This window comes from Carcharodon carcharias, chromosome 1 (genome assembly GCF_017639515.1).
Source record: "Carcharodon carcharias isolate sCarCar2 chromosome 1, sCarCar2.pri, whole genome shotgun sequence".
NCBI lineage: Eukaryota > Metazoa > Chordata > Chondrichthyes > Lamniformes > Lamnidae > Carcharodon > Carcharodon carcharias.
This window is the reverse complement of record NC_054467.1, coordinates 12,942,382-12,961,848: the sequence shown is the minus strand read 5'-3', so window position 1 is coordinate 12,961,848 and position 19,467 is coordinate 12,942,382. Positions and strand designations below refer to the sequence as shown.

Here is a 19,467-nt window from a genome sequence, read left to right as displayed (position 1 = left end):
CTGGTAAATGGGATTAGGTAGGTAGGTCAGGTGTTTCCCACATGTCGGTGCAGACTCGATGGGCCTCTTCTGCACTGTGTGATTCTGTGATACAGGAGAGAGACATCACCCTGCATTAGTGGCTGTGTAAATCCCTGTTTCTAAAACATGCTGTTAATTTCACTAAGTCTTTGAATTGTCTCTCGCTCAAGCAACCATTAGCTTGGTCCAAATGTTCCTTTATGTGTCTTTAAAAAAGAAACACTCGCAAGCCGGGCAAATATCTCACAATTAACCCACCTCGCTAGCAGAAAGGGAGGGTAGTGCGTATTCTGGGATACAAATGTGAACATCAGGAACCCACTACTACTCACTTTGGTTGTTTTGTGTTAAAATTAAGTCAAGCCAATGAAAAACTAACCTGGAGAAATAATTAAGGTAAAATTCACATTAAAGGGGTTAGCTGCAGAACTCAAACTCTCTACTGTTCCGATAACTGTGGCCCAGGGCCCTCCCCTTCCCGACCTCTTCTCTCAGTCCTGAAGTTCTCCCCCAGTTTCGTCCCTCGACGATGGTGTTTGTGGCCCAGGGCCCTTCCCTTCCTAACACTGAGAAGAAAGCGGAGGGGCAGGGCCCTGGCCATAGACACCATCGCTGACAACATTGAGGGACTGGTCTCGGGGAGGACTTCAGAACTCGAGAAGATGTCAGGAGAGGAAGGGCCTTCAGAAGGGGAGGTAAAGTTAATGTCGAGGCACTTGCATTGCATTCCAACAGCCTCCAGGTTCCAGCCAGTGCACGAGTCTGACAACAGAGCAACAGCAATCATTGGCCCAATATAGCCTGTCAGTTGGGATGGCCTACATGCCTGATTGGCTGCATTTAGACACTGACATCCAGATTGACTACTCAGCCAAAGAACCTAGGCCCCTCTAGAGGCATGGATCCTGGTGATTAGCATCATCTGCAGCCTCGTCTCCTGGGCCCAGGCCTTACCTCCCCCAAGGTGTCCTGGGATCAGATCCAAAGGGGTGCCTTACCTCTCCAAAAGGGTATTTTGGCCATCCAAATGAATTCACCCAGTTCAGACCTCCTCTTACCTGGTCTACTCTGTGCACACACTGGGTTTCACACTCCTTGCCTACCAAAATCTCACTTCAGTGGAGGCATCTGGTGATTTAAATGGCAACTGCCAGTGCGAACTGTGCATGCGTGAAGCCTGGCCTGACTCTACACTCGCCCCCTGTGAAAATGGAACACGCCATGTTTGGAGGCACTCTCTCATGGTGAAAACCTGGGCCATCGCCCTGACTTCCTGAGCTCAGATGTCAAATGCAACTTAGTGTTTCACGGTTCGAAATGCGCGACTGCTTTAATGTGTCCTTCCTTATTTCAGACAGCACACGATTGCCTTTGTGCCTTCTTCTGGCCTAATCTATGCATTTGGACGTGGCAACAGAGGTCAGTTAGGATCTGGACATACTGTTAACTCTCAGGTTCCGTACAAAGTGGCTGGGAACTGGGTGACTCACGCGCACAAGCTGAATCCTAATGGTGAGTGAAGGGGTTAAGGCTGCCCTGGATTGACAATTATGTTCAGTGTGAGTGTGATCCAGCCCATGTCCAATCTGTTGTGAGTGGTGGCCAAGTTGGTACTCTTGACAGAGTTGATCAGTAGATACTTCTTGGGTGGAAACTGAGTTCATTTACAAGGTTCTCAGAAGCAACTACATGCGTGCTTTCAACTCGAACTCTGTCTCTACACAACCAACTGCTGACCACTGAGGTAGCCTGTGTTACTCTCCTATTGGGTACTAAAGATCATGTGACCTTCCTTAACTAGCATTGTTCTTAAAGGTATGTTACACACTAAATAAAACCTTAATTGCCACACAATGACTGAGGCATTTCAGTTTATCCAGGCCTAGTTTTAGCAGGAAGCATTTCTTCTACTTCCGGTTATCAGTTTGGATAATATTTCAGCTTTCATTCTGATTCTTAAAACACTCCAATTGCAATTCTTGAAGATTGATGCATTGGTCAATTTTTTAAAAAAATTCTTTCATGGGTTGTGTGTGTTGCTGCCAAGACCAGCATTTGTTGCCCATCCCTAATTGCCCTTGCACTGACTGACTTGCTGAGTCATTTCAGAAGGCAGTTAAGAGTCACCACACTGCTGTGGGTCTGGAGTTACATGTAGGCCAGACCAGGTAAGGATGGCAGATTTCTTCTCTTGAAGAATATTCGTGAACCAGATAGGGTTTTTACAAGAATCTATGATAGTTTCATGGTCACCATGACCTGAGATTTTATTAATTGAATTGAATCCTCAGTTGGATGTTAAAGCTGCCACTGGGCTAATGCACCAAACTGTCCTGGCACCAACACCCTTCCCTTCACCATTCCTGCCAAAGCAGAATAAGTGGGAAATAACCTCCTGCCTATAGCGCCCTGTTGTGTGAAAATTGTTGTAATTTGCGTGTAGCAATTTAAGCTGTTTCTTACAGAGGTGAGATAGAGTGCATCTATTATATATACAAGCCCCTTTGCCTTTAAGCCACATTTGGGCCCAATAACGGTACCTTTCAGAGTCCTGTCTGCTGCAAAGCAGAGAGGCAACTCTCAAAGTAACACCACCACCAGCTATGCTCCAGATTGTCATTGTGCAGCCAGTGATATGTGTTTAATAGGCGGATGTCCATTTATCAAATCAGGCAGCCAGAGACGTTCTGTGAATCACAACTGTTTTATTGTTAAATTATAGTTCAGTACGAATACTGATTTCTACACTACCCTTCAGGATCCTCTCTCTCCCTGTCCAGAAGCAAACCCCTCCCCACTAGAGAAAAACTCAGCTCATAAGTACAGGCTTCTTGAACGTCACCTGCTCTCGATTCACTCTGAAGCATGTCCTGGTTCACTCTGAAAGGGACCTGCATTTCTAACATTGTCATTATGACCCCTGGAGTTGCCAACCCCTTGACGGGCTGTAGCTGCCGAGAGTCCACCCACTGCACTTCCTTAACAAGAGCTCTTCTCCCCCAACTTAACCTCCACCATTCTGCATAGGTTAGAAAGTAAAACCCTGGAATCGGTCCTACACAGGACTGTGTAGGCAAGGGATTTGATTAGGTTTTAATTAGAAAATTCTCTCGTCTTATCCATCGCCTGATGTGCTCCTGCCTTCTAGTACTGGCCAGGCCAACAGGAAATGAATCATTCCAACAAGTTGAAATGTCCCTTGTCAGGTGGTATTTTGTGAGCCTCAAGATTTAAGTCAGCGATTTGTCGATGGTTTTAAGTCTAGCCATGTTTTGAACCATAAGCTGCTGTGTGTATTGAGACCTGCTTTGATCTGTTGGCAGATCAGTCCAAGTACCATGTGCTGAAACATGTTTGCTGTGGAGGGGATCAGAGTTTCGCCCTTTTCTTTCAGCATGAGGTGAGACCAAACCCAGTAAACGCCTAAGCTAAATGCTTCGATTCATTCTCAGTATGTGGGCATCACTGACACGCATATGTCCCATACCTTATTAGGGGTTTCAATTAGCAGTTTTGATTGTGTAGATTTAGAGAAGTGTAAAAAGACTTCATATTTTATATAATGTAGATTTTCTGGTTTTGATGTGATAAGCTAAGATTTAAAAACCTGTAAACAATTTGCATTACATGTCATCTATTTAAGATAAATATGGTACTTTCGTTTGTGCTGTTCGGGGTTGGTTATTATGTGGCAAGTCAGCTTAAATGGAAAAACATTTCCACCTTAACCCAACTAAACACACACACAAATGTACACAGATAAAAACAAAAGCAGCAATTAGTGCTTTAATCTTGAAAAAAAGCTGTGCCATTCTGCAAATGATCTTCACTCGTTATTGTCCATTCCTAGCTACCCTCGACTAACTTGCTAGACCATGTTAGAGCACAGTTAAGCCTCAACTATGTTAGAGTGGGTCTGGAGTCGCATGTTGACCAGTTGGGTTAAGGATGGAAGGCTTCCTTTGCAAAAGAACATGAGTGAACCAGTTTGGTTTTTACAATGATCCACCAGCTTCAGGATCTATTTTACTGACACCAGTCTTTTATTAAAATAACTTCTCTACCAAAGTGGGGATTTGAATTCTCTTTCACTGGATTAATGGTCCAGGTTGTTAGATAGCTAGTCCCATAATTTGACCTTGCTGCTAGCCAGAAAGAGTAGAACAGAGTATGAGATAATTTCTCATTGCTGTTTGTGGGATCTTGCTGTGTGCAAATTGGCTGCTGTGTTGGGCTTACAATGACAGCAGCAACTGCACCTCAAAACTGTCATTAGCTGTGACATGTTTTAGGTTGTTTTCATATGGAAAAGGCACTATGTTGGGAAACAATTTTCACTTTTTTTCTTTGAGGGTCGCTAGTCTTAGACTTCTCTCTCCCAGAGAACAGTGGAGGCTGGGTCTGCATATATTTGAGGCTGAGTTAGGTTTTTGATCAACAAAGGATTCTTGCATTATTGCGGGGAAGACAGAGAAGTCGAGTAGAGGCCACAATCTGATCAGCCACGATCCTATTGAATGGTGGATCAGGCTCAAGGGGCAGAATGGTCTATGCCAGCTCCTAATTCTTGTGCTCTTGAGCTATGGGGAAAGGGCGGGAAGTGGGACTAGAAATGGGTCTTGCAGAGAGCAGGCACCAGTTCAACAGGTTGACTGGCCTTCTGTGCCGTAGCCATTCTGTCAGAAACATGGGCTCTTTCTGTGTTTCTCCGATACAGGACTGTGTAGGCAAGGGATTTGATTAGGTTTTAATTAGAAAACAAAACTCTGCCCTCACAATGAATGGGGTAGCTTTCCCCTTTTTAAGAATGCTTACAGCTTATTTTACAACTTTAATCTTAATATGCTGAGGTTTGGCATTGACTGCACTGATGTAATCACCATTGTGTGTGTGTGTGTGTGTGTGTGTGTGTGTGTCCGTAATACGTGCCAATAATCTGTACAATTGGTAAAGCTCTGAAGCTGAAAGTGTTTTAACTTAATCGCCCTTCTTGGCTCCCAATAAAAAGTCGGAATTAAGCAGTAGGAGATTTTTGTCGCATTTTGAATGCAACACACATGTACAACATCTCCCTTTTCTCCTTTCTTCTCGAGTTCATGCCCTCTCTCTCCTCCTTTCCAGCACTCCCAAGTCCCTGATGATTTCCGCTGTTTGGATCCTTCAAGGCGTGTCAGGATAATTAATAACAACATGAATAAGTGGATGCTAAGTCTTTCAGGAAAGGACGTGCTTAAGTAAGTTTTGACCCAGCTCTGATTACTGCTGACAAATATTTTAATTGGATTGATTTTTGTTTCATCTTATTAAGCAGTGTCATGTTCTATAATAGAGCCCCCGCCCTCCCCACTCCCTCACTGGAGAATTTCTCAGTCATGCCAGTTGGCCTGGGGTTTTCTCTTGTTTCCTCACCATTTCCTGACCTGGCGTTAGACAGTCATTCTGCTGCTTGCATTGCCACACTTCTGCTGCCATGGGAAACTCCCATCTTTGCCTCGGAGAGTCCCAGGAGGCAGGGCCTAAAACTGTAGGCTCGATAAAACTGCTCCTTTAGAAATTTTAGCTCCAAAACCCAGCCTCGGATTTCTCGAAGAAACTTCCTTTCAGTTGGAAACAAACCTGTCCGGCTTTCAAATTCCATTTATAAATTGCAGAAGGTTTCCACTCTTTTCACTCCAATTTAGATATGTATGGAAGAAGTTAGAGCTGGAATCCTCGATCACATTCTTTTTACTTTGTTCTTTTGCTCTGGTTCTTTGCTGCACATTCCCTTAACCCCAGCTGAAGGGCTGGTTGTAGCCAAGTGCTTGGTTTATGAGCCACTGGGCAGGCTGGCAATATCGTTCACTTCCGGGCCTGGTATTTAAAACCAGCCTAGATTGATTATGTAAAATCACACAGGATATAGGGTACAGGAAGAGGCCTTTTGGCCCAACTGATCCATGCCAGGGTTTATGCTCCACTCGAGCCTCCTCCCACCCTACTTCACCTAAGCCTATCAGGATAACCTTTTATTCCTTTGTCCCTCATGCGTTTCTCTAGCTTCCCCTTAAAAGCATCTGTGCCACCCGCCTCAACTACTCCATGTATTCCACGTTCTCACCACCCTCTGGGTAAAGAGTTTTTCCCGAATTCCCTGTTGGATATTTTAGTGACTATCTCATTGTTATGGCCCCTACTTTTGGTCTCCCACACACTTGGAAACATTTTCGATGCGACTGTCCTATCGAACCCTTTCCAAAGATCTTGATCAGGTCACCTCTCTTTCTTTTGTGTGGAGTAAAATCCTCTCCTCTCTGCTGCTTGAACTCAGTGGTGTTTAGCCGCAGTCCACAAAGGACCGTAGGCATCTCTCTCCATTAGAGAGAGTGAGAGACAATTGGTTGTGTAGCTTGAGGGGCATCACTCCACATTGAGTGTGGGGCAAAGCAAGGAGGTAGGCCTCGCTGTCCTCAATGGGAACAAAGCCAAAGGAAAGAAGTGCTGATTGCTCATCCTAGTTAACATTGGGACGGATTTTAACTCTGAACAGGATTCTAATAAAACAATGTGGTGACCAGAGTGGTTTCTGGAGCGCAGGGGACTATGGGTATTATGGCTGCCATTATTGACTTATTTTCTGTGGGTAGTGTGCTAGGACACCAATGGTTAGAGGTCATGTGATGAAACATCCCAGCGTACCGAATTGGCAACCCGCTGTGGAATCTTGCTGCACATACTAACTGCACCAGTGTTAAGTCTAGTTTAGTACTCAGTGTAAATGGAGCTGTGATAGCTGGATTCAGGACCATTGTATTGCATTGCAATTAACTGCATGACTGTCAGTCAGAGGCTTTAGTGGGCTTTAATACTATGTTTCGGACAGATAAAAATGATGGACAGAAAAAGACCAACTGGTCCATCAAGGCTGCGTCATATCAAGATGGCAGGATCATTGTTGCTCATCACTTCTTTCCGCACCCCTCCCAACCCCCGTTGTCCTTAGCTTCACCACATCAACACCACTTGCCACATCTTCTGTGAGAGGTAAGAAACACAGAAGAAAACCCAGGGCCAATAAATACTCTGAACTATTCCTCTCTGACCACCTCAGTTGATCAAGACCAGTCCAGGAGATCAGATGGACCAAGTGTTATCTGTAAAGACACTTGCCTTCTAAATGAGGCAACCTTTGCTCCAGTTAGGGACCAACCCAATTCTCTCTCGGCAGAGAGTTAGCTCCCAGCTCACCAGCCGGCAGCGCATTCCAGAGGCTCTCCACTGTCTGGGAAAGAAGAATCACCCAATGTTCAGGCTGTTCCTGCTCTTGTATAGTTTAATATCACGTCCCCAGAATGTCTACAATCACAATATCCTGAATTATTTTATAGACTTCTACCAGGTCACCTATGTTGTTTGAAGTAAATAAGCAAAGGTCCTTGATTCAATCTGAGTAGCTGAGGTTCATTAAGCTAGGTATCATTTGTATAGCTCTCCTCTTGCCCTTTTCCAAAGCCACTATATTACCCATCATATGTTTCTATAGGTTCTTTACAGTGCTAGTTTGGACAAGGACTGTTATACAGGGATGAATTGACACTTTGTGATCTTTTACTGTTTAAAATGCAATGTTTCTTCAGGGATAACAGATGTTAATTGTACAATAGCCTTCATCATTGAGCGTTTTTACAGAGGCACCATGAACCATTATCTCATCCCAGGCAGCTACCAGTTTGCTGTTGCTCCCTCTGGGAGAGATGAGTATCTCTAATTATACGAATTTGTGAAACAGGAGCAGAAGTAGGCCATTTGGCCCCTCGAGTCTGCTCCGCCATTCGATAAGAGCATGGCTGATCTGTTTGTGTTTTGAATTCCACATTCCCATTTACCCCCCGATAACCTTAGATTCTTGTTAGGCAAGGGAATTAATCTACCACTGCCTTAAAAATATTCAATGACCCCGCTTCCACTGCCTTCTGAGACAGAGTTCCAAAGTCGCACAACCCTCTGAGAGAAAAAAATTCTCCTCATCTCTGTCCTAAAAGGGCAACCCCTAATTTTAAACCAATGACCTCTAGTCTGGGCTCACTCACAAGGGGAAACACCCTTTCCACATCCATCTTGTCAAGACCATTCAGGATCTTATGTACTTCAATCAAGTCACCCCTCAGTCTTCTAAACTCCAGTGGAAACAAGCCCAATCTAACCTCATCAAACTTAGCTCATTCCAGGTGTCAATTGAGTAAATCTCCTCTGAACCGCCTCCAATGCATTTACATCCTTAAATAAGGAGACCAAAACTACACACAGTATTCGAGATGCGGTCTCACCAGTGGCCTGTATAACTGAAGCATAACATTGTTACTTTTATGTTCACTTCCTCTCAAATTAAAGGATAGCATTCCATTAGCCTTCTGGATTACACGTTGTACCTGCATGCTAACTTTCTATGACCCATGCATGAGAACACCTGGATCCCCCTGCACCTCAGGAATTCTGCTGTCATTCTCCATTTAAGTAATACTCTGCTTTTTCATTCTTCCTGCCAAAGTGAACAACTTCACATTTTCCCACAATACTTCATCTGTCAGATTTTTGCCCACTCACTCAACTTATTCATATCCGTCTGCAAACTCCTTATGGCCCAGAATTTTCGGCTTGGCGAGCAGGGGTGTGTTCCGACGTATGCTGCGCGTTATCCAGATGTTCAGTTTGGCGGGTGCGCACCGGAGTGGGCTGTGCGCCCACTGAACCGTTAAAGGTCTATTAAGGCCACTTAAATATCAGTTAAAACACTTAACAGAGCTGCCCGTCCAGCCTTAAGGTTGGGGGGCAGGCAAAGAACCCAGGCGGCCTTTGCATTTATCATAAAACCTCGTCCATGGACGGGATGAGTTTTCACGAAGATATTTAAAGTTTTATGAAAATTTTTAATAACATTCGTAAACATGTCCCAGCTCATGTGACACTTTCACACGAGGGGACGTGCCTTAATTTTTTTTTTTCTTTATTAACATTTTCAGAACTTCAACTAATCTCCCTGAGGCAACTCTTTGCCTCAGGGAACGAGCAAAAGAGCGCAGTCCCTGACTCAGGCAACCCCTCCCCCCCCCCCAACCGCCCGCACAGGGAGCACTCAGCGCTTCTGGCCGTGCGTCTCGTTGGGCGGGCGTTCATTGGCCCGCCCACATAAAATGGCACCGCCCAGCTGATTGGCTGCGCACCCGCCCCTGCACAACCCCCCCCCCCCAACCGATGGGGAGAAAATTCTCCCTTATGTTTCCTTCACAGCGTATTTTCCTACCTATCTTTGAGTCATCTGCAAATTTAGCTACAATGCCTTCGCTCCCCTCAGCTAAGTCATTGATGTAAATCGTAAAAACGTTGAGGCCCCTAGTGGGACTCCACTCATCACATGATGCCAATCAGACAAAGACCCATTTATGCAAACTCTGTTTTCTGTCAGCCAGCCAATCCTCTATCCAGGCTAATATGTTAGCCATGAGCTTTTATTTTCCACAATAACCTTTGATGTGGCACTTTATCAAATGCCTTCTGGAAATCCAAGTACAGCACATCTACAGGCTCCCCTTTATCCACAGAGCATGTTATGAACAGGAGAAAGCCATTCAGCCACTTCTGCCTGTTCCTCCTTTCAATTAGACCAAGGCTAACCTGTACCTCAGCTCCATTTACCCGCTTTTGATCCATATCCTTTAAAGCCTTACCCAACAAAACCCACTGACCTGTCTTTGAATATTTTAATTGATCCCCAGAAAGAGAGTTGAAAATTTTCGCTATCCTGTAGAATGGCTGAGCTCTAAATTAACATTATGCCCCAGAGGAAATTGTATCAGCCCCGTCCAATCCCTATAGCATTTTAAAGACCTGCTTTAAAACTCCTGTGTAGAAGGCAACTCAAAAATTACCTTTTTTTTTAAAATTTGTATTTTTGTTTCTCCCTTAAACCTTTGGACTTGTTTCTTTTTGAATTCCCTTTGTCCACTTGCAAATCCTGCCCTTTGTATGTTTTTAAATGTACATTTTATGATTTTTATTTTTGGTTGAATTTCACCCCCCCTCCCCATCTGCTAGCACGTCCCACCTTCCTTGGACCTCGGACCCTTTTTTTGAGCTACCTTGTCGTGTCGATGTTCCCTCCAAATTTCTTCTTCATTCCCTGGTCTGGCACAGCTCTGATGAGGGACTTGTTGTAGGAAAATGGTGTTTAGGGCCAGCACAAGAATTCTTTGGTGCCAAGAACACTGGCGGCCCCCCTCCATATCACGTCCATGCAGTCTCCTGCCCCACCCCATCCCACCCCACACTTTCACAACTCCCCACCATTGCAGCGCCCATAGAATTCTCCCTCCCTCAATCCATTATATCATCGAATCATAGAATGATCACAACACAGTTTGAAGCCATTCAGCCTATCATCTTCATGCTGGCTGTCTGCAAAGACAACTCAGCTAGTCCCACTGCCTCGCATTTTTCCCCATAGCCCTGCACAGTTTATCTCTCCAGTTAATTATCCAATACTCTTTCAAAAGCCATGACTGAATCTGCCTCCACTACACTCTGGCGATGCATTCCAGATCCTAACCACTCGCTGCGTAAAAAATAAAAAAAGTTTCTCCTCGTGTCGTCGTTTCTTTCTCTTTTCCACTAAAATGCATGAAGAAATAGCCTGTAGAATGTTTGCACGCTGTGCTGACAAAGCAACTCAGATACTATTTCTAGCTGATCGGCCGTTATATGTTTCATGGGGAGTTTTACCCAGAGTTTTGTTGGCGCGGCCCTTTAAGAACTGCTGGGTAGGCGCTCACCGCTGGGTACAAGTGGGAACAGCCTACACGCTGTACACAGCCTACCCACTTGTGACGGCCAGTGAGGGTATAGGACCTCGATTTTGCATGTGCTAGCGACTGCCTCAGCTGTCTGGGATGGGAGGGTCACATACCCATTTGCAAAGCTGACCTGAAAACTGCATCAGGTGAGACTCGAAGATTTGTGGGGGGGTGGGGGGTGGTGTGGAGGGGTGAGTTGAAAGGTCACCCCATTATCTCCAGCCCAGAGTAGGTTGTTAGCTCAATTGGACATTGAATATCATCAGTGAGGAGCCGCAAGCTAGTGGCCAGGTTATATGTGAGGAAGCACCATGTGGATGTTTTATCCATTAACCTGTCTTTTCCCACCTTTTTACAGTGAATTAAATGCGATATTTTCTTCACCTGCGTGTTTGAATGGCAGCTTCCTTGATCATCAGTAAGTGCAGTCATTTATTTAGAATGTGATTGATTCCACGATTTTTTTTGTGTGTGTGTGTGTGTAAGGGGAACTGAGCCCTCTTATCTAAAATTGTTAAATAAAAATTGTATGGTTGTGGAGGAGCAATCTGGTAAAACTAGACCTGAGCAGCATCCTTTTTCTTTCCAGGGTTTAGTCAGTTGGTGAACATGCTGTCAGGAACAGCCAGCGGGGTTGCCAGTCTGGTGTGGTGTATTTTTGAAGGTTTCATCACATGATCCCCCAGCTCCAACCACCCTGCCCCTCTACTCTCCACCACTGGTCACACATCCTGTCCATCTCATGCCAATTGACTCTTCATCACCTGATTGGATGATTCGTGAATGTCAGTCAAACAACCTCTTCCTGCCTCTGTCCCCCAGCTCCTAGAATTTTGTAACGTGTTTAAAGAAAATGGGTGGAGAAGACCTTTTTTATATTTTAAGGCCTCTATGACTTTTCTCCTAGGTTGTCCACAGTAGTGTCCGAGGGATTAACCTTCAGTTCCTGGAGATTCCAGGACAATTCGAGGAATGTTGGCAGTCCTAACTCAGCATTGTTTGTGGACCGCCATTTTGGATTCTGCAGGAATGGGGAAGGTGGAGGCAGATTCGATCCTGGCTTTCAAAAGGGAATTAATTAATTATCTGAATGGAAAAAAATATCAGGGCTGTGGAGAAGAGACGGGGGAATGGATTCGTTGAGTGTTCCAATTATTCCCATTCAACTGCCCTCTTTCTCCATAACACTGCAGTTTTTACCCTCAAGTGTTTGTTCAATTCCTTTTTGAAAGTTACCGTTGAATCTGCCTCCACCACCCTTTCAGACATTGCATTCCAGGTCATCACAACTCGCTACGTTTCTCTCCTCATCTCTCCCTGGTGCTTTTGCCAATTACCTTAAAGCCCCCGAGTTATTAATTTCTTGCTTCCTCCCTCTCCTCAGTCCTTGATCAAAGTTTTCCCCGATCCATCTCAATCTTTCATTCTCCTTTCCAACCCGCGGGTTCATCTGAGAAATGGACTGGATAATTCATTTATTGCAAATAATTTGTTTTCATGCTGTGCTTTGAGGACCAGAGAGAATACGTGTCTTTGTACGGTAGTATGAAATAATCAGTGTGCACTTTGATATGGGAAACCGATGGAAGACTCTGGATGCTTCAGTATTCATAGATCCTGCCCATTGAACCTACTGCCCCAGGCCTATTTGGCTCGAGATGACAGTATAGAGAAATACAATTACCTCCTGGGGCCACTACAGTTACTCTGGCTGGTTTCAGGATGGGGACAACACTGGTACATCCTCATTTATTGCCCATCCCTCATTGCCCTGAGGAAGAGTTGATGAGTCCCTGTTTTGTGTTTAGAGCCTCTTGGGTTGCTCCCCCATCTACAGGGTGCAGGAGCGGAACTTCCAACTTGGGTGGCGAACGTTGGAGGGAAGCATAAAGGGGGTGGTAGCGGGATCGGGTGCCTGTTGTGTAACCCATTGCCTTCAGTGTATCGGGTGACAGATCCTGTACTGGCTGCATTGTGCCCACCCAAACACCACCCACTGAGGTTGAAAGCTTTTCCACAGTGTCCTCATAAAATCTTACAACACAGAAGGAGACCATACAGCTCTTTGTGGGACAGGATTGACCAATCATTCCTCCCTCGCCAACCCTTTACCAACTAATGACCTTGAATTTGGTTTCGTAAGTGGCCACAGTGCGGGAAAATTCACCATCTCAAAGTTATTGGCAACGCTGTGCCCATTAATACTAACCTACAAAGAGACCAGTTAGAGGATTATCTGGTGTCATAAGTATAGAAATTATAGGAGCAAATAGCATTGGATCTAGGCAACATGTTACTTTGTGACTTCATGTAAAATACAAGGAGATGAGGGATGGAGTAGAATGGACAGCTTTACATAAAAATATACATTTTGATCCCCTACAGTAATGACGAGCATTTTAAAACTAGTCCTCGAAATCCTGGCATTGACTTGAAGGCTGCCATGTTGTTTTTTGAGAAGATGATGAATTCTCCATACGCCAAATTACTACAGCAGGTAAACCTTTAACTTTGTAAAGTATGAAGCTTGTTCATCTTGTGTTCCTTGTCTTTGAGTGAGTGAGCACTTATGAGACTTGGAATCTCCATGATACTAATGACACAAAGGGCTTTCTGGCTTTCCCCAGGGAAAGGGATCTACTTGAAGATATTTTCGACTTAGTTCCTAATGAGTAACATCCCATGGTACAAAACTGTCACTAAATGAGTCATTTCACTCAGACTGTAAGAAGACTAAGACAGCACACCACTGGATGGATATTCTGAGGTTGGATTGAAACATTTTGTGGAGACAGAATTAAAGGTTACAATTCCCCTCACAATGACTTCCTGGTCTCCATTGTATATTTTCTATCCTGGATTTATGCAGAGATGGAACTGGTTTTATTCACTACTTGAAAATGTCCACTCCATGCTTCAGCCCAGGCTTCCAGCTCTTCCTACAGCTTTGCTTACTTTTCTCTGGCCTGAATTTTTAGCTGGTTGAGTTGGGCGAGCGTAAATGGCGGGACTGGAAGCGAATGTGAAATCCACTCCCACCCCGTGATCGGCTCCCGACATCGATTTCACGCAGGCTGGCCAATTAGCTGCCGTCCAACGTGAAACAAGCGCTGAGACAGGCTCAGCGCTGTTGGCTGGGGTGGGGGGTGGGGGGCGGGGTGCCAAGACCAGTAAGGGTGCGGGCGGGAGGTTTGAATGATGTTCCCTGAAGCGGGAAGCCTGTGTTCGAAAGCCTCCAGGAGTAGCTTTGATAATCGAATTGTTTGACTCGTCCTTCTGTTATCGTGCTGTTACCGTCTGCAGTATGTCATCCGCACCCGCAGCCCAAACCAGGCAGGATTGAAATGCCTGGAGCCGGTCTGCCCCCCAGCTTTTTCTGATGAGTGCTTGTGGGTTTTTGGCGGAGGTAGTCAGTGGCTGACTCATCACCTTGCTGCTGTGGGACGGTAAGAGCAGGTCGCCTCACCTGACAAAGGCGGCCTGGACGGAGGTGGCAGGTCTGGTCAGCGGGCGTGATGTCATGTGTAGGACCGAGATGCAATGCAGGAAAAGGTTCAATGACCTACTGCGCTCTGCCAGGGTGAGTACCGAATCCAGTTGGAGCCTTGGATGGATGTACCTATGAGTGGCAGCATTTGTTGGTGCTCATGGGTGTATAAAGGCAGAACGTAAAGTGGCACATAATCCTGTGCCTTGTGGACTATGGCTGGCATGTATGTCAGGGTGATGGGCACCTGAACCTGCATCTTCACGGGCGTTTTGTTGCATGTAGAGGGGGGGTCTAGTGAAAGCACTTTTGTCCTGACAGGAGAAGAGGAGTCACAGTGTGAAGCAGTGAGGGTGGACGGGTGATGGGGGTCCCAAACCACCTCCTCTCAAGTCAGGCGGAGGAGCAAGCACCGAAGAGGACCTGCAACCGTGGAGTCAGGTCCACTAGTCACGGAGAGGCAGGGGTCTTAGAGGAGGGTAAGAGTCCAGTGGACAGGGAAGAGATTGGTGGAGGGTATGAGAGATGTAGGGCAGTGGTTGTAAGACTGACTTGTGAAATCCACTAATCCCTGTTGCTCATCCATTCAGACGTCCATTCTGAGAAGCAACCAGACTGTGTGCACTCTGTTGTTCGTAATGCCACTTGTCGCTGACATTTTTTCTTCCTCCCTCAGAGGGAACATCATCACAACCCCAGAAGGACCCCGATGAACCTCCCTTGACCTCCGGAGATGACCCGCTGCCTGATGCTCCTGCGTCACATCCTCCCTCTGCATCATGCGCATCGGGGATATATGAGTATCGGGGTAGATGGTCGTGCACAGTGGTGAAGGCACGTCACGCTCCTGAGGAGCTGGCACAGGCAGAGAGTCCCCAGGGTGCTGGCGGTCGGGGGACTGCTGGAGACCAGGACGATGCTGAGCCCGAGGCAGATGATGAGCCTTTGGAGTCGTCCATCAGACGGCAGATGCTCGATGCCCTGCGGGATGCCCGTGAAGATTGGCAGAGATCCATGAGGATCTTGTGTGCCATGGTCTCAGTGTTGGAGGAGTCCATGTGGAGCTTGAGTTCTGTGTTGGCCCAGAGCTCAGAGCGCACAGCTTCCTCCATAGAGAGAGTGGCGGCTTTCGTGGAGAGGCAGCTCCAGGAACTCAATCAGGGCTTTTCTGGAATTGCGTTCAGACCTGTGAGCCCACACACTGGCAGTGACCTCAAGCAGGTGACCTCCAACGGGAGAGCTGGATGAGGCACCTGGTAACTCTGCTAGCTTCCCATCCATCAATGGTGAGCAGGTGAGCAAACCTCAGGTTGGCGGACGACTGAGGAGTGCCCAGCCATGGCGCTGGACTCTCCCACCCAGACGCCAGCCATCTAGGCATGCTGGAGCAATGAACAGCCTTGGCACCTGGGAGGGATGCAGGATGTAAGCATCATGGCAGCTTCCTGGATACCAGGCGCAATCCTGTAGTATCTCACTCTTGTGGTCACACACAATCTGGATGTTGAGGGAGTGGAAGCACTTTCTATTAACAAGGGCACCCAGCTCCCCTGCTGGCACCTTTATGGGCACATGAGTGTAATCAGTGGATCCCTGAATTCAGGCAAACTCTACAATTGCAGCGAAGCCTTTGGCTCGTTCTGCCTGGCTGGAGTGGATGAAGGTGTTGACCCTTAGGAGCAGTGCAGCTGTGACCAGCTGTGGGGAGCTGATTGCCCGACACTACATAGATCTCCTGCTGACCCTTGGAAAGAACCTGAGGCATTAAAGTTCAGGGCAGCTGTCACCTTCAGAGCCACTGGCATAGGGTGACCACCTACACACTTGGAGGCAATTTCGGGACTGATCGTGTCACATTTAGGCGACAGTGTCCCTGGAGAGGTAGAGCTTTCTTCGGCACTGAACCTCTGACATGTCGAGGTAACATGATCTCAGCCTTTACGCTCTGCCTGATAGATATTGGTGTCTTCTCCGGACCCTTCTGCCTTGCACTTCCTGCTGGCCCTTCACCCCTTCTGGCTGCACCTCTCAGTACATCAGGCCGACTCTGGGGCAGTGCCTGTGGGTAACTGGTCTCCTCTCCCTTCTGGCCATCTTCCCCTCTTCTAAGGAGGTTCTCCAGCAGAGTACACAATCCCCGTTTTTGTCCTGACGGTTGCACAGGTTTCTGCACTGAAGGGGCCTTTCTGCAGAAAGCCTCTGCAAAGACTTCAAAATCAGAGGGTTCTCTGTTCTGCTGCTGCAGACACAATGGGCTAAGCGGCCTCCTTCTGTGCTGTTAAAATTCTACGATTCTGTGAAAACACCAATAAAAAAAATGCCAGAAACGATCTATAAACCAGTCCAACCAACTCACAGCAAAACTCCTAACTCGCTTCACCAGCACCCACTGTGGACCTATCATCCCTTCCTGGATGTCGAAATGAATGAGAAACGTGAAGGCTGCCTGGCCAAATAGCCTGCGTGATGAGCATAAAGGTGCACTGGCCGCTCAAAATTACTGTCAGTTTGTCTTTAACTGAGCTTTAATTGGCCTTTTAATTGTCGGCGGGTGCAGTTCCAACTTAAGTGCGCGTCCGCTGACCGAAACCTCGTGGTGGGACACCCTCCCACCGTCATCGCGCTCCATTTCACCATCGTTTCACCTCAGCCAGCAAAAAATTTTAGCCCCCCTCCCGCCAACCCCCCCCACCGAGTTCATCGCACCATCTACAGGATCGATAATTGTGTTACATCATGTGCCAGTTAATGGGACCATTTGCTGTTTGGAAACCGAGTTAACGCTGCCTGTCCCTCAGGCACACTCTCCTGCTCTCTGTCCATGGAAAGCAAAGGGAAGGAGGTGGAACTGGGCTGAATGGGTCAACACCCGCCGACTGCAGGCCGTGAATGGATGCTCAGTGGTCCGTGGAGCAGTGAGTCGCACAGTTGGAAGGAAGACTGGCTTCAAATGGCTTTTGGGTTTATTGTTTTTAGGTACCATTGGGATGGGCGATAAATATTGGCCTAGCCGGTGACACCCGCATCCCGGGGATGAATTTTAAAAAAGTGATGGTTTGGCATTGACCATTGCCACTGTGAAGCTACACTTACCATATTCTAATGGTAATACTGTAGTTAGTTTTGTATGATCGGTGCCAGGACAGACTTCTCATATTAAGGCCATCGTATAGTCATACCATTCCCCTATAGGATTAGTGAAATGTGTGTGTTTTTGTTTAGTGTTTGTATATCATTTCTGGAAATTGTGAGGAAAAACATTCATTTAGTTACAAACAACAGGAGTGAAATAGTTTTAAAAAAAAATACAGTGGCTTCAGACACCAGTCACTTTATCTCCACAGGCGAAGTGGCTCCCCTGCCAGGGGTTCATTGACTTGCAGCAGGACTGGAAGATACTGGCAGAGAGTGAATGCGGAAAGTCTCGTCCATTGGCAGAGTAAATACAGAAATGATTAAAAAATACATGCACCTTTTAGAAAGGAAGGACTTTAATTTATGTACCACCTTTCACAACCTCAGAATATCCCAACGTGCTTTACAGCTGATTTAGTATTTTCAAGTCACTGCTGTAATGTAGAAAACACAGCAACCGATTTGTGCATGCAAATATGGGGATGGCCTCTTTTAGTGGGAGTTGTTTGTTGGGTTTATACTGACCAGGCCACTGGTGAGAACTCTCTTGCTCTTCTTCAAAATATTGTTCTGGGATCTTTTATGCCCACCTGAGAGGGCAGACCGAGCTCAGTTTAACATCTCATCTGAAAGACGTCACCTCTGACCAGTGCAGCATCCCCACAGTACTGCAATGTGAGTGTCAGCCTAGGTGATAGGAGTGGAACTGGCACCCATGGTCATGTGATTCACAGTGCTACCCACTATGCTTCAGCATAATTGAAAGGAAAAGTAATGCTGATTCAAACATCTTTAATTGTTATATGGGACATCTTTTTCAGGTTACTGTGACTTTAGAGAATTGTTTGATTTCCCAGTTACCGACTTCACCGCCTGATGTCGAGGCCATGAGAACATTTTTGATTTTACCGGTGCTTCCTCTCTTCCAAGACTCCAAGAATTATTTGACCTTTGCCCTTCCATTTGCCGCAGCCATACTCCACTTGGATGCCAACCCAAGCAAAGTGTTGGGTAGGTACTGAGCACTTGAGAAGACGATGAAGTAAAGGAATAGCGAACCTAGCTTGGTGCTAATTTATTGAGCGACCACTTTAACGAAAAGCTTGACATTAAGAGCTTGCAAGGTTCAGCAGAACTTCAGTGGCTCTCCGGAGGGTCGTATATCTCCCCTTTGCTTTTGAACTTTCTTTCAATGCTATTTTCTTCTGATGTGTGGGGGAGGGTTGAGGAAATGTGGCTGAAGAGGGGTATGGCTGAAGAGTATCATGGCTTTGGTAATGCACAGCTGAATCATTGCCTTATTCAGGTCCAGCTGAGCTTTTGGGAAAACATTACATTCATGCATTGATTGAACCAGCCATTTATGTTGAAGTGTTGCCCCATCCAGCACAAGGCACTGGTGCTGATTTATGTAAATCATGTCATTGTTGTCCGATTGGGTTAGCTGCAATCTAAATGGTTCGGATTGCTTCCTTGAAATCACTGAGATGTTACAACTTGACATTTAGCAAGTTTTGCGAGGATCAATCACAATTGCGCAATGTTCATTCATCACCATAGAAGCTTACAGCACAGAAGGAGGCCATTCAGGCCATTATGCCTGTTCTGGCTCTTTGAAAGACCTAGCCAATTAGTTTCCCCTGTCCCACTCATTCCCCCAAAACCCTACAAATATTTCCCTTTCAAGCGTTTATCAAATTCCCTTTTCGGAGTTACTGTTGAGTCTGTTTCCACCACCCTTTAATCCAGCAACTCACTGCGATTTAAAAATAACACTTCTTTCTAGTTATTTTGCCAATTATTTTAAGTCTCTCTCCTCTAGCAAATGATCCTCCTGTCAGTAAAAAACAATTTCTCCTTATTTACTCTATCAAAGCCCTTCATAATTTTGACCATCCCTATCAAACCTTAATCTCCTCTGCTCTAAGGATACCGGCCCCTGTTCAAAAAGAAAAATAAACTGGTGCAATCATATATTAAGGCTTAAGAAAAACTGCT

At 46.1% G+C, this 19,467-nt stretch overlaps 1 protein-coding gene across 12 annotated transcripts in view; it reads left to right on the top strand.

Moving 5' to 3' along the window:
• LOC121281084 (probable E3 ubiquitin-protein ligase HERC3) overlaps positions 1 to 19,467 on the top strand; it is an 89,994-nt gene that overhangs the window by 46,967 nt on the left and 23,560 nt on the right. For 9 of the 12 annotated variants that reach the window (XR_005943818.1, XM_041193756.1, XM_041193748.1 and 6 more), the window contains 6 exons: positions 1,376 to 1,533; positions 3,345 to 3,421; positions 5,143 to 5,255; positions 11,206 to 11,265; positions 13,233 to 13,344; positions 18,291 to 18,480. Coding sequence is in view for 9 of the 12 variants with exons in the window: in XM_041193756.1 (XP_041049690.1) it covers positions 1,376 to 1,533; positions 3,345 to 3,421; positions 5,143 to 5,255; positions 11,206 to 11,265; positions 13,233 to 13,344; positions 18,291 to 18,480 (710 nt within the window). In the remaining 3 variants the exon portion in view is untranslated. Of the gene's footprint in view, positions 1 to 1,375; positions 1,534 to 3,344; positions 3,422 to 5,142; positions 5,256 to 11,205; positions 11,266 to 13,232; positions 13,345 to 18,290; positions 18,481 to 19,467 lie in introns of those variants that run through there. The other 3 variants (XM_041193765.1, XR_005943819.1, XR_005943820.1) reach the window with 3 other exon arrangements.